At 41.1% G+C, this 14,740-nt stretch overlaps 1 protein-coding gene and 1 pseudogene across 1 annotated transcript; both read left to right on the plus strand.

Moving 5' to 3' along the window:
* Positions 1-7,423: 7,423 nt before the first annotated feature.
* Positions 7,424-10,108, plus strand: LOC113723728 (peroxidase 5-like). The gene is made up of 2 exons (XM_027246703.2): positions 7,424-7,922; positions 9,017-10,108. Exons 1-2 carry the CDS (start codon positions 7,704-7,706, stop codon positions 9,812-9,814), a joined length of 1,017 nt encoding a protein of 338 aa, XP_027102504.2. The 5' UTR covers positions 7,424-7,703; the 3' UTR covers positions 9,815-10,108.
* A 1,161-nt stretch (positions 10,109-11,269) lies between these two features.
* On the plus strand, positions 11,270-14,174 carry LOC113724652 (peroxidase 5-like; annotated as a pseudogene).
* The last annotated feature ends 566 nt before the right edge of the window (positions 14,175-14,740 follow it).

Consider the following 14,740-nt stretch of genomic DNA (forward strand, 5'->3'; position numbering starts at 1 on the left):
GGCGTAGGAGCATACCTCTCCTTGAGGTCCTTCCAGGAGTAGCCCGGCTCCGCAGCTTTCTCCATTAGAGGATCCATCGACATACAATGTCCATGGGGATGAAGTGGACACTTCAGCTCCGGCGGAGGCGGACTCCGGACCTTCCGTGAAGGTCAGCTCGGCGAGGAAGTCGGCTAAGGCTTGTGCCTTTATAGCTGTGCGAGACTCGTATGTTAAGTCATACTCTCCCAGCTCGACAGCCCACTTGGTGAGGCGACCAGAAGCTTCGGGTCGCACCAATATTTGCCGAATGGGCTGGTCAGTCCTGACCGAGATAGGATGGGCTAAGAAATAGGGCTTCAACCGCCGAGCGGCATGGACTAGTCCCAGCACCAGTTTTTCCACCTGAGTGTATCGAGTCTCCGGCCCGCGAAGAGCTCGGCTGACGTAGTAGACCGGCACTTGGGTGCCCTCATCTCGGATGAGCACAGCGCTGACAGCCTCGTCGGCTGCAGAGAGGTAGAGGTAGAGCTTCTCCTCGGGCCGAGGTGAAGCGAGAGTGGGCAGATGGTGCAAGTACTGCTTCAGCTGGTCGAAGGCAGACTGACACTCCTCAGTCCAGGCGAACTGATCAGACTTCTTCAGCACTTTAAAGAAGGGCAGGGCCTTCTCAGCAGATTGAGACAAAAAGCGGTTCAGTGCGGCCAGGCGTCCATTCAGTCTTTGGACTTCTCGGAGGTTCCGAGGTGGGGACATATCTTGGATGGCCTTGACTTTGTCGGGGTTGGCCTCGATCCCCCGATGGAAACCAGATACCCCAAGAATTTCCCCGAGGTGACGCCGAAGACGCACTTCTTGGGATTCAGCTTCATCCTCGAGTCTCGCAGGACCCCGAAGACTTCCCTCAAGTCTAACAGGAAGGATGAAGTGGCGAGACTTTTGACGAGGATGTCATCCACGTAAGCCTCCACATTACGGCCGATCTGATTCTTGAAGAGCCGGTTGATCAGCCTTTGGTAGGTCGCCCCGGCGTTCTTCAGCCCAAACGGCATGGTGGTGTAGCAATAAACACCTCGATCGGTGTAGAACGCCGTCTTCTCTTGGTCCTCTTCACTCATTCCTATTTGATGATACCCTTTGAAGGCATCTAGGAAGCACAGGATCTCGTACCCTATCGCCGAGTCGACGAGGGTGTCTATCCTCGGGAGGGGATAGCAGTCTTTGGGACAGGCCTTGTTGAGGTCGGTGTAGTCTACACACATTCTCCATCCGCCGGTGTCCTTTCTGACCATGACTGGGTTGGACAACCAAGTCGGATATTGGACTTCGTGGATCATCTTGGCCGGCAAGAGCTTGTCGACCTCGTCCGATATGGCCTTGCTGCGTTCGGGGCCGAAGTGTCTTCGCTTCTGCCGCACAGGTCGGGCCTGTGGGTTAACGTTAAGTTGGTGAGTCATAAGCTCGGGTGGCACTCCGACCACTTCATCTGCGGACCACGCAAAGATGTCTCGGTGGTCCTTGATCAGGGAGATCACTTCTTCTTTCAGGGGTGAAGGGAGTCCGGCCCCTACTTGGACCACTCGGTCAGGCTTGGCTTCATCCAAGACCACTTGTTCCACTTCTTCCCCTGGCTCAAGCCTGCTGGGCTCTCCTGCCTTGTGAGGGTCGATGCAGTCTATGGAGAGGACAGCCGGCCTCTTTTCTTCTGACCTCGGCGGGGGCTGAGGTCCGATTGCGGCTTGGATGGTGGCGAGGTAGCATTCTCGGGCGGCGCCCACGTCACTGCTCACCTCAGCCACCCCCTCTGGTGTTGGAAATTTGAAGCTTAGGTGGTAGGTAGAATATACGGCTCTCAAGGCATTGAGCGTGGGCCGGCCTATCAGCATGTTGTAAGGAGAGTCCGCTTTGACCACCGCAAAGCTGACAGGCACAGTTCGGCAACGGGGATGACGCCCGATAGTCACCATTAAATTCACCATGCCTTCCGGGTGGACGACGTGTCCCCCGAAGCCGACAAGGGGAGTTCTGACCGGAGTGAGTTGTTCCCGGGTTAGTTTCAAGCTCTCGAAAGTTCGGTAGTACAGGACGTCTACCGAGCTTCCGGGGTCAACGTAGACCTTCTTGACTATATAATTGTTTATGAGGACCTCAATCACGAGGGCCTCGTGATTGCTGGAGGCAGCGGGGACAGGGTCGCGGGGACCATAAGTTATGACCTCGGACAGCCTCGAGCTCGGCTCGGCCACATCCATGCCGGCTTGGCGGTAGGTCCGCTTTCGGGAGCTCTGGCTGTCTCCTCCCGTGGGACCACCTGAGATGGTGTTGATCATCCCGGCAATGTTTGGACCATAGCCTGGTGACCCGTCGCGTGGAGGCCTTTGGTCCCCTTTCTGGTCCTCAGGACCTCGGCAGTTGAACTTGGTGTCCCGCCTGTCTTCTCGGCGAGGACCTCTGCTCTCCCGGTGGGAGGCACTTCGTCCGAAGCTTCCATCTTTGCGGACAAATTGTTTCAAGTGTCCTTGCCGAATTAGATTTTCGATCTCTCGTTTCAGATCGTTGCAGTCTTCGGTCTCGTGCCCAACATCTCGATGGTAGGCACAGTAGAGGCTGGAGTTCCTCCTATCTCTTCTTCCAGGGATCTCAGGAGGTGTTCGGCCGAGGTGGTTCTGCCTCATCACAGCCAAGACATGAGATCGGCTGGAATTGAGCGGTGTTAGCTCAGCGTCCGAGGTGGAAGATCTTCCTTTCACGATCCGGTCAAAGACACTCCGGCGGTCCCGTGGTGGGTTTGAAGTGCCACTTGGGCCGGGTTCACCTCGGCCGATGTCTTTCCTTCTCCGGGCATCTTGTCCCGTACGAGAGGCTTGGGCTTCTCGCTTCATGCGATTCACATCTTCACTCCGGATTCCCTGGTCCACTCTTTCCCAGAGTTCGTGAAGTGTACGAGGGTAATCCCGATGGATTTCGGTGTTGAAGAGTCCGGCCACCAACCCGTTGGTAAACGCCGCGAGAGTTACCTGCTCGTTCTGATCAGGTATTTGCACATTCTCCTCGTTGAACCTCTGAGCATACGAGCGAAGAGACTCGCCCTGACCCTGTTGAAGGTTCAAGAGATAAGCTGAAGTCTTCGTGATTGGTCGAGACGACACGAAGCGATGGATGAACCGGTCTATCAGCTCATCCAGGGAGGAAATGCTCCCTGGTTCCAAACTCTAAAACCACTTCCGGGCAGTCCCATGTAGGAAAATGGGGAAAGCCCGACAAATCACGGCGTCGGGGACACAGTAGAGTCGGAATGCGGAGATGAAGGCGCGGAGGTGATCCTCGGGGTCACCTCGGCCGTCATAGGTGGGCAAGTTTGGGAGCTTGAAATTCGGGGGCACCCTTTCCCCATTGATGTCATCCGTAAAGGGCGGAGCCCTCATGTAGTCCGAAGCCAGGCCCTCGGGGCGCCGAGGTAGGCCCTCAGCTCGCTTCCCTAGCAGTCCCCGGGAAAACGCCCGGAAGATGGAGGCTAGCTTAGAAGTCGCCTTGGAGGAGGCACGCCTGGAGGTACTCCGAGAGAGACGCCCCTCATCGGAGTCTTCACCTGAAGGTGCCTCAGGGGACTTCGTCGGCCTCCTCTTGGAAGACTCGGCCTTTTCTTTCCCCTGTCTTTTGAGGTACCTTCCTAGCTCCTCAAAAATGGTTGGGTTGTGTGATACGAACTCGGCCATCTTGGCGATGGCCTCCTCGTTGTTAGGCTGGGTCCTTGGGGACCCTTGCTCTTCAGAGATGCGATCTTGCTGGGCTCCCGAGGTCTGCCCAGCCCCAGTTGAGGGAACTCGACCACTTCTGGAACGCGTGGATCTCATTTTAGCAATAGTGTTCTCGTTCCCACAGACGGCGCCAATTGAGGAGGTGATTTTTGGTTGGTACCTAGACCGACCTGGATCAGTCCTCTCTGAGATGAAGTGAGGTGAACTCCTGTGTCCGAAGTGAACCTCGGTGTCCGAAGTGAGTGGCGGGGCTTCTCCCCTGGTATCACTCCGACGATCAAGTTAGTATGAGAACGAGAATAATGAGAATGAGTTAATGAACAGTGTGCTTACTTGTTGGGAGTGTGTCTGGGGTATTTATAGAAGAGAGGTGGCCAAGACGGAAGGCTCATGCTAGCGGGACCCACTCTCTGGCATTACGGCTCTGTCTCCTGTCAGGAGGTCTGACTCTGACACTGTAGCCGCCTAGGAGTGATGACGGAGGATATGGTGCAGGTGCCATTAAGTGCCCCCAGTGCTTTTCAGATAAAGTGCTGGTCCTGGATGATGTCAGGTGGGTTGACATCATCAGCGTTCAGCTGAGGCGGGGGTGCCGAGGTCGGCTACACAGTATGCTATGGAAACGGCCGAACCCGAGCTCAGGGATGATGTCCGGGACACGGATGAACTCCGATGAGGGACGAGGTGAGTCCACCTCGGCCACTCGGGATGGCCGAGGTGAGCATCCTCAATGTTCAATGTGTAATAAAAGTATTACTTCACTGATTATTATCTATATATATTTCAATGTGTAATAAAAGTATTACTTCACTGATTATTATCTATATATATATATATATATATATATGGTAGTTTTTGAATTTAACTTGTGTAGAAGATTTTTCTTTTTCCATTTATTAATTGACTTCAATGATGAAATTAAGATGAACTATGCCCAAAAATTATTAATGGATCCAAAAATGGTTGAATGTCATTCATTTTCTTGTCAGTGCAAGCAACGTTAAAAGACTAATTAAATTTCTTCTTGTTTTAATAAAGATTAGGTGGATCTCTAACTTTGCAAAATTGATCAGGCTTTAAGTTAATGGTTCATTGCTAAACATTGGTTGCAGCCTGCTTATGAATTACAACTTCCATGTATACGTAATTTGATTACTAGTATTCACTTTCAAAAGTGATCTTGAATATATACCAATTGTAGATCATTGAAGAATCACACATCATTGAAGAATCACAGTTACAACAAACAAGACTAACTGATTAATTATCATTTGGCACAAACCTCTGGAGTGGAGGATTCTGTTAAAATATAGATGCTCTAGAGTACTTCTGGCAATCCATATGTCTCAGTCTCAAACAAGAGAAGCTCCGCCTGCATTGCATATTGACATGCATGCATGAATACAAAAGGATGTCATATGATATCGATCCATCTTATTCTCTTTCTAATATAATTCTGGCAATCCATATGTCTCAGTCTCAAACAAGAGAGGGTCTGCCTGCATTAGTGTATATTGATGACGTGCTTGCATGCAAACAAAAGGATGTCATATGATATCGATCCATCTTATTCCCTTTCTAATATCTTTCTTGTAAAGCTTCCTATGGGTATCTTTCTCTTAGAATCATTAAATCCGCTATGAAACTACTATCTATTAAAAAAAAAAAAATTTTCTAAGCATTAGTTGATCGAGGATGCATCTGCTTATATTTATAATCTTCTTTGTGCAGTACTCTCCTTAATTTGCTCTTTCGACCCTCTCTTGAATGATCATGAAATCCGATAATTATTATGTTTCTTTTAAAATTTGGTTTTTCCACGAGAAAAAGGTACCCAAAACGTAAAAGACAACCTCCTGAAACAAAATACATACGTGCGTACGTACATTCACACACACACACACACATATGTATATGTATTTGTGAAGAATATTTATTGTCCTTTGCTTTTATCTTAATCTTAATTAGTACCATATATACCGGCCAACAACAGAAGATCCTGTGCTATACATGGCTCGAAGGAGGAAAGTCCAAGTGATCTCGATATGAGGAGTGTACGTAACATAGAATTCCTAAAGATCTTCTTTTCGGTTTTTTGTTTTTGGATTTTTATTGAGGGATTTAACTTAATTTCATGTTTGCAAGCGTTGGTACAATTAATATGAATGGAAACTTATGTCTTACAAAGCCTTAAAGTTATGACATTTATATAATATAAGCCCAATCTATGTAATAAAAATAAAATAAAAAGTCTCTCATATTATTAGCATGGATGTTAGCCGAGTTGGTACTTTTTGAAAAATGTCCAGATGTCTCTCCCTATTTAATTACTTGAAATAATGAAACAGTCTAAGATATATATATATATAATAACATCTTCTACTAACCATAAATTATCGAATAAATTAATTATTAAGCAACGATTTTACAATAATGACAAGTAGTCCATTGTTTTGGACAACATGTAGTACTACATCACTTGGGCAATGGTTGAAACTTGAAAGTAACGGTGACAGCTAATTAAGATATTTCACGTTAATTAATTACCATATAAAAATTCATAATAATAAAAAAGTTTGTCGGAAATAGCTGCACCCACCAATTAATCATTGCCGCAGACCGGCAGACAACAACTGGGTAGGAAAATGCCACAAGAAAGCGAGTCCATGCTGCCAAAACAAACGTAGAGTTGATTCATGTACAACATAAAAAAGGTTTAATTAGTTCCATAAACAGGAATATACTTAGTGTCATTAGAACAGCCTGCAATAAGTATGTTAATCCCTCATATGTCAACTATCCAATAAAAAATTAATGATTAACAGTTTATGCATTGGCGGTGTATTGCTTTTTTACACTAACAGTTATGGATGCATGTGATATATGCATAATTTGAATTTTAAATTTGAATTCATATGATGTGATATGATCTAACCTGCTAGTATAAGAAAAGAATTGTATACCGATAGTGTTTAAAAAAAAACTTAATGAAAAATAAATCCTCATATGTCAAAAACAAAAAAGACACATACGTGGCAAACATGTTTTGCATACGCTTTATTCATTCTGTTTTTCTTCGTGACTTTTTCTCTGATACAATAGTAACGAGGGCAAATTCCACCTCTTACCCCCTTGTGATTTAGTATTTTTTTACATAATCTCCCTATGGTTTCAAAAACTATACATAACCCCCTTATGGTTTGGATTAAAGTATCAAAGTGACGGAAATGATCATTCATAACGGCATCACCTAAAATGTCAAAATTACCCTTATATAAAGTTGAAATTTATGTGTTAACCAAGGAGAGTTATGTGTATATTTCGAAAATCATAAGGGGGTTATATGGTAAAATATAAATATCATACGGGATTAATGTGTCATGTATTTATAAGGGTAATTTCGATATTTTTAGAAGTTCCGTTATGAGTGACTATTTTCGTTACTTTGACACTTTAATCCAAACCATGGGGGGTTATATATAACTTTTGAAACCATATGGGGGTTATGTTAAAAAAGGGTAAACCACAGGGGGTAAAATGTAATTTACCCTAGTAACAAACATATTTTGCATACCTGAAATGTACGCAAGGTAGTTTGGAAAATTTGGTACTTGACCTCTTCAATGGATGTAAGCTCACACTTTTTTCGAAGCTGGAAATTGTAACGGGACAACAAAAATAATTGATTATCTGTGATGTATCTTAACACACAGAGACCTGGGAAACTTCCATCCTGAAGTTGTAAAAGCTTAATCATTCATACTTTCATCCCATGGGGCCAAATGAAAAGTACAAAAGCTTATGTACTAGCCATAAGCGGCAATCTGGTGCAGCTAATTAAGTACATAAACTCAGATCAGTTGGTTCTCTCCATATTCAATCTGTAATCTCAATTACAGTCTAAGCAGATAATTAGAGTTCCTTCAAATCTCTTCTTTGTTATTCATTTGTCATTGAGCAACAAAAATGACTCCTATGAAGTTGATGTTTTTCATATTTTTCTTCTTCATCGTGTCTACATTGGCTACTGCTTCATCATCAGCATATTTGGAAGTTGGTTTCTACACAAAGAGTTGTCCGTCGGCTGAAGCAATTGTGAGGAGAGCTGTGAAGAAAGCTGTATCATACAACCCCGGCATAGCGGCAGGCCTCATCAGAATGCACTTTCATGATTGTTTTGTTAGGGTATGATCACCCGATAATTCTCTTAATCCTCAAACTATATCTAGAATGCATGATAAATATGAACGAAAATCCTAGTAGGACTAACTACATTGGTGTAGGAAAAATTGTTAGGAGTAATTCGGACGTTTGATAAAGTTCATGGCTAGGATTTCAGCTAAAGGAAACCATAGATGGTTAGAAATAAGATTTGTGCTTATTTACCCCTTGGATAAATCTATGGACATGACCTTTACTATTTTTGAGTACTCCTTCCTTTCAAAGATTCCAACTTTTTAACAACATTAGATTGATTGTGTGTCATAGTCATGGTTGTTCGATTTCTTTCAACTTTGTCCTCTAAATTCAAATTTTGAGCAACATGCTACATGGTATCGACAAAAGGACAAGTAATAGGTACCAATTTTGGGAAGAAGCAAAAATACGAAATACTATACTTTAGATGGAATGGGTGAAATATTATTTACGTTAGGGCAAATCACATTTTACTCCCCTGTGATTTAGTATTTTTTACATAATTTCCCTATGATTTTAAAAGTTATACATAACCCCCTCATGGTTTGGATTAAAGTGTCAAAGTGACGGAAATAGTCATTCGTAATGGAACTTCTAAAAATATCGAAATTATCCTTATAAATACATGACGCACTAACCCCATATGATTTTTATATTTTACCATATAATCCCCTTATAGTTTAATACTTTACCATATAACCCTCTTATAATTTTTAAATATATATATATAACCTCTCTTGGTTAATAAATAATTTTCAACTTTACAGAAGGGTATTTTTGATATTTTAAGTGACTCCGTTATGAATGATCATTCCCGTCACTTTGATACTTTAATCCAAACCATGAGGGGATTATGTATAATTTTTGAAACTATAAGGGATTATGTAAAAAAAGGCTAAATCACAAGGGGGTAAAGTGGAATTTTTCCTTCACGTTAATGTGGTTGTACAAATTCCTATGCTGATAAATTGTTTCACACAAAAATAAGAAATACGATCAATGCTCTGATGTTGAAACTTCTAGTAATACTCGGTTAATTTAACAAAAATTAACCTCATCATCCGATAATCATCACTTTTCAGGGTTGTGATGCTTCAGTTCTCCTTGATTCAACACCAAAGAATCGTGCAGAGAAAGACCATCCAACTATTAACAAAAGCTTGCGCGGTTTTGAGGTGATTGATGAGGCAAAGGCTGAGATAGAAGCTGCATGTCCAAAAACAGTCTCATGCGCTGACATACTCACATTTGCAGCTCGTGATGGTGCCTTCCTAGTCGGAGGCATCAATTATGAAGTTCCAGCAGGTCGCCGTGATGGAAAAATATCCAAAATAGATGACCCCCTTGGCAATCTTCCAACAGGTTTTTTCAATGTCACACAACTTGAACATAACTTTGCAAGAAAAGGGCTTTCTACGGAAGACATGGTGACCCTTTCCGGGGCACATTCGATTGGATCGGCACGTTGTCCCTCGTTTTCGAACCGAATTTTCTCCTTCAACTCCACTCAATCACAAGATCCTGCACTGGCACCTCAATTTGCAGAACAGTTGAAGAAGAAGTGTCCCATCCAATCCAAGAAAGGAGCTAGTGGAGGTAACAGAATTAGCAATACTGCTGTGCCCCTGGACGTTCTTACACCAAACAGATTGGACAACAAGTACTACGTTAATTTGATCAATCATCGGGGTTTGCTGACATCTGACCAGACGCTAATGAGCAGTCCTGCAACAGCAAAGCTAGTCAAGAAATATGCCAAAAATGGTTCAGCATGGCCCCAGGAGTTTGCAGCTGCAATGGTGCGCATGGGTTCGATTGAAGTTCTCACGGGTTACCGGGGTGAGATCAGGACCAACTGCAGGGTTGTGAACTATAAGTAGCTGGGGAGATCAGGAGCAACTGCCCCTCAAGAACAATGAATCAATTAAGGCTCTTTATATCAAATTAGATTTCTGGTTTGTGCCTTCGAAAGAAGGCCATAACATCATATGGTTGAGATTCTACAGTTGTGTTAGGTATCCATCCCGTTGGTCTGAAATAACTAACTAGTAAACATATTTGGTATTCTTATATTGAACTAAGTGGAATGCTCCAATCGACGTTGTAGAATTTTGTGAAATTGTTATCACAAAGTTTCAAAATGTTATACTAATTTGATTGTGAATTCTGTTCAAGCTTTAGCATTCTTTTTATACGTTGAGCTTGTCTGGCGATGCCACCGAATCAAAAAAGAAAATTAAGCTAATGGGCTACCATCTTTTATACGTTGACAAGTTTTAAAGGGGCCATTCTTGATGCGAGAATTCAATATTGTTAGAATAACATCTTTATTTTAGTTTAACGGATGCTCCAAGCCTCACAAAAAGAAAGAAAGAAATAGGGAAGGGAATAAAAGTAAAACCAAGAAGTTCATAGTGATGTGGCTAATGGCCCAAGATGTATTTAAGGCAAAATATACAAAATCTATCGACCGAATTTTGCTTTTAAAAAGTAGACGTCATTGCCTTTTGCTAGGTTATATATCTAATATCTAATTTTTGGAAAATTTGAAAATAATCCAAAATTTTGAATTCTTCTAAAAGTAGACATTTTGTCATTTGAAAGATGGACTTTAAGGTCATTATTTAAGACCTTGTTTGAATTGCGAGTTTTAGTCAAACAAAATATTTTTTTTTTGCTGACTTATTTTTCAATCATCCTTTTATTCCATATACATCACATCATCACATTAATATTAATTTACAAAAACTCGAAAAACTTGCAATCGAAATGGAGCCTAAGATAGTGACTTTAAATTGTTTATTTTTAGTTCCAATTTCTTTTTAGTTTCACTTAAAGTCACCATTTCAAATGATGACTTAAAAGTCATCATTTGGAAAGAAGACTTGCAGTTGCAAATTCAAATGACAAAATCATTCTTCTGGAAAGAATTCAAAAGTTTGAACTAATTTTAGAATTTCCAAAAAACATTGCAATTATTTCGGTAAAAAGCCCTTCCTTTTGTTCTTCCCCTTTGTCGGCCATTGCCGCCTTCTCTCAAGCGTCCTGCAATTCTGGTGCAAACTCTGCCGGCGTCACTGTCCTGCGCAGCCAGGTTTATTTAGAATCCCGATCTTTAAAATGCTACAAATTCCCCCGGTCCAAACAAATAAGCGGATTGGGCTTGTCTAACATGATGGACCGTGCAAAATTTCACCAAAATAATCTCAGAAATAGATCTGATCGTAGTTTGTAAGCAGCTATTGCATGGAACATGAACTCGGGCCTTAGAGTTTCTCCTCTACCAAAACAAAGAACATGGACTTGGGCCGAGGCACGTGGCTGGACCAGAGAACATGGACGTGGCTGTATTTTTTTTTTTTTAATTTTATTGTGTCAACTCACGTTAGTGTCTTCAGCACGGCAGGTATCCAAAATCGTCCCACCAATGGGTAAAAGAAAACAAATACGTAAAACAGGGGATAAACATATATTATATATTGCCAACTTATATTTTTATGCCGATAAAAGTCTTTTCTTAAATTTCCTCTTAGTTGTCAAAGATAATGTAATTATTATCAAATTAATTTTGTCCTGACACTTTTTTTTTTCTTTTTTACGAAAAATTTTTTGTTCATGACATCGTGTTGTGTTTAGAGGTAATTTGCATTTTCCCCCCAAATCAACCACTTTCCTAAATTGTGGTATTGCAATTAGGATTGAAAGATGAACTACTACTTGATGCTCGAATGGAATTTAGTTGGCAAGAATTCGTTCGAATTCGATTTTTTAATTAGTCAAATCCAAATTTGAACATCTTTTTGTATTCAATAACTTTCAAATTTGATAAAAGAATTTCATTCAAATTCGGTTCAACAATTAAACAAACCAAAACCAAACTTAAACAAAATTTCAGATTCGTTAAAATAATCAAACTTGAGCATTAAGGCGTTTGGTGTGATTAGACCCATTTATCCCCTAGCTGCAGCTACAAATGTATAAAAACTCAACAAAAGGAACCCGATGGGGAAATACACAGAAATAGAAGTTAAGATAGCAAATAATAAATTTTCCAATCTTGAGTGAGAAAACGAAGGTGATGAAGTTATTATATACGTGTCTTTATTCGTGTATCGATTAGCTTCAAGAATCGGCCCTTATAGCCCTGGACACTAATTTTTCCACTTAACTATTGGTCATAAAAAAAAAAAAAAATTCAGGGGTCACATTTCAATTATCTGTGTTTATTCGTTGATGAAAGGTTCGATGACAAGAACTTGTACTCCACCTCAATATAGGGTTTAGTTCGGAAAATTTCAGTTTTCATCCCTTAATTGTGTTAAACTTCATATTATACATCCAACATATTGGGTCTCCTATGTTTCGATTTGACTGACAGCTTACTTGACCATCATATTTGAGAACTTGACATTTCAACTGGATGCATTACAGATGATATTTTTCATTACTTTGATACTTAGTCTAGCTTTTAATACTATAGGAGAATTATATAAAAAATCGTTGAACCACAAGAGAATTGGGTATAATTTACACTAAAGAAAATGAGGGGACTAGTATGTAACAAACACAAAAGACGAGGGACAGCACCATGCGATAAACCAGTAATATTAAAAACTATAAAGAGATTTATTTTTACGTAACTATAGTAAAAACTTGAGGGAATACAATATGGTCTGGAAATTTTATTACAAGTAAAAACTTCACTTACAAAACATACTCTTCAGTAGGGATGTAATCGAGTTAAATCAATCTTACGAGTTGTGCACGACTCGAGCTCGATTTAAATTTAAAAACTTGGATTTGAGCTCGAACTATAACTCATAGACCTCTTGAAAGTTGAGTTTGAATCTGATTTGATTTTGCATTACTCGAACTCAGCTTGAGTTTGATTTTATTTTGGATTGTGCTCATCTAGCCTCATGGAGCTTAATTCCAGTTCAATAAAGCTTAATCGAGTTTAAGAAATATAAATTTATATTTTATATAATTTTAAATAAGGGACAAAATAGACATTTCATACTTACAAATAAAAAATTAAAAAAACATATATATGTGAAACTCAATTAAGTTCAACAAACTTTCGATCTTCACATATTAAATTCGAACTCGACTCGTTAAGTAGTTGGAACTGCTTGAACTCGGTCAATGCGAATCTGACCTCTGGTTTCGACTTCACAATCTCGCGAGCTATTTGATTGAAATCGATTCATTTGCACCTCTCTACTTTTAGTATGAATTTTTTCCTAATAATAGCCAAGTTATCTTTTATAACTCTTAAAAAAAAAAAACTTTCAGCAATATGCACATCGAGATAAAGATTAAAGAGACTTTGTTCAAGTGTTTTGGCCCAAAAACCTAAACTCGTTTACCCTGAATTATGGGCAGGCATATGTATATAAATGCAAAGTCATCTTTAGTTACAATGAAGTTGAATAATTAAACATATTGCTACCATATACATAATTTTTCCAGAGATGCGATGCTTCAGTTCTTATAGATTCAACCGCGGACAACATCTCAGAGAAGGACGACGGAGTTAACAAACACCTGCGTGGTTTCGAGGTGATTGACGAAGCAAAGGCTGAGATTGAACTGAATTGCCCACAAGCAGTTTCGTGTGCTGATATCATAGCATTTACTGCTCGGGAAAGTGCCTTCCAACTCGGAGGTTTCCGTTATGCAGTGCCAGGAGGCCGCCGCGATGGAAGAATCACCGTCAGTGGCGAGGTCGATTTGAAAATCCCTTTTAAGGACATGAATTTCACAGAACTTGTAGACTCCTTTGCAAGTAAGGGGCTTTCTATTGATGAGATGGTAATCCTTCTGGGGCGCATTCAACTGGGATTGTACATTGTTCGAAATTTACGGACCGTCTTTTCTCCTTCAATTCAACTCACTCGCAAGATCCTTCCATGGATCCTGAATTTGCAAGGAAGCTCAAGAATACGTGCCCCCGGCCATCATAGTCGAGCGACGACGACCCTCCGGTGCCACTCGACACTCACGCCAACCAAATTGGACAACAAGGACTACGTTGATTTGGAGAACAATCGGGGTTTGCTGGTTTCAGACCAAATTCTTACACAAAGTCCTTTAACGGCAAAGCTAGTGAGAAAATATGTGAAAAATGGTTCGGAATGGGCCAAAAAGTTTGGAGATGCAATGGTTCATATGAGCTCCGCTGAAGTTCTCACTGGTAATTTGGGCGAGATTAGAACGAACTGCAGGATTCTGAATTGAAATACGTACGTATTGGGGTTTCTTGGAGGAAGGAACCTATACTCTTCTTCTTCCTTGCTAATCAGAAGCAAAATAAATGGATGAATTACCCGCAAAAATTCCTTCTCTCATGTCTGAACTTGAACCACGTTATTTTCTGTCCGATGTATGAGTCTTGTGTCTAATGTTAAATACAATAAAGTTATGTTTGCTATCCACGCCTTTAATTCTCAAAGCTTCCTACTAATTTGTTTATTCTCTGTTCTATTCTATAAATTAAAAGCTTCATGTACTTCGCCGGTGGTATGTTCTATTATGCGACAATCAATAATATGTGAGTAAATTGCCATTTACCAGTAAGTGGTTTGGTATTTTGGATCCGTTTGTTTCAGGGGAAAATGTTTTTCAGGAAAATATTTTCCTAATTTTCCATGTTTGGTTGCACAAAAGTTACTGAAAACATTTTCCTATGTAAAATATTTTCACTCATCTTATGGAAAACAACTTTCTTTCCAAACTTACTGAAGTTGTTTTCCGAAATACATGCATCCCGCCTATAGTATGTTCCAAACTTACTAAAAACATCT

This window comes from Coffea arabica, chromosome 2c (genome assembly GCF_036785885.1).
Source record: "Coffea arabica cultivar ET-39 chromosome 2c, Coffea Arabica ET-39 HiFi, whole genome shotgun sequence".
NCBI lineage: Eukaryota > Viridiplantae > Streptophyta > Magnoliopsida > Gentianales > Rubiaceae > Coffea > Coffea arabica.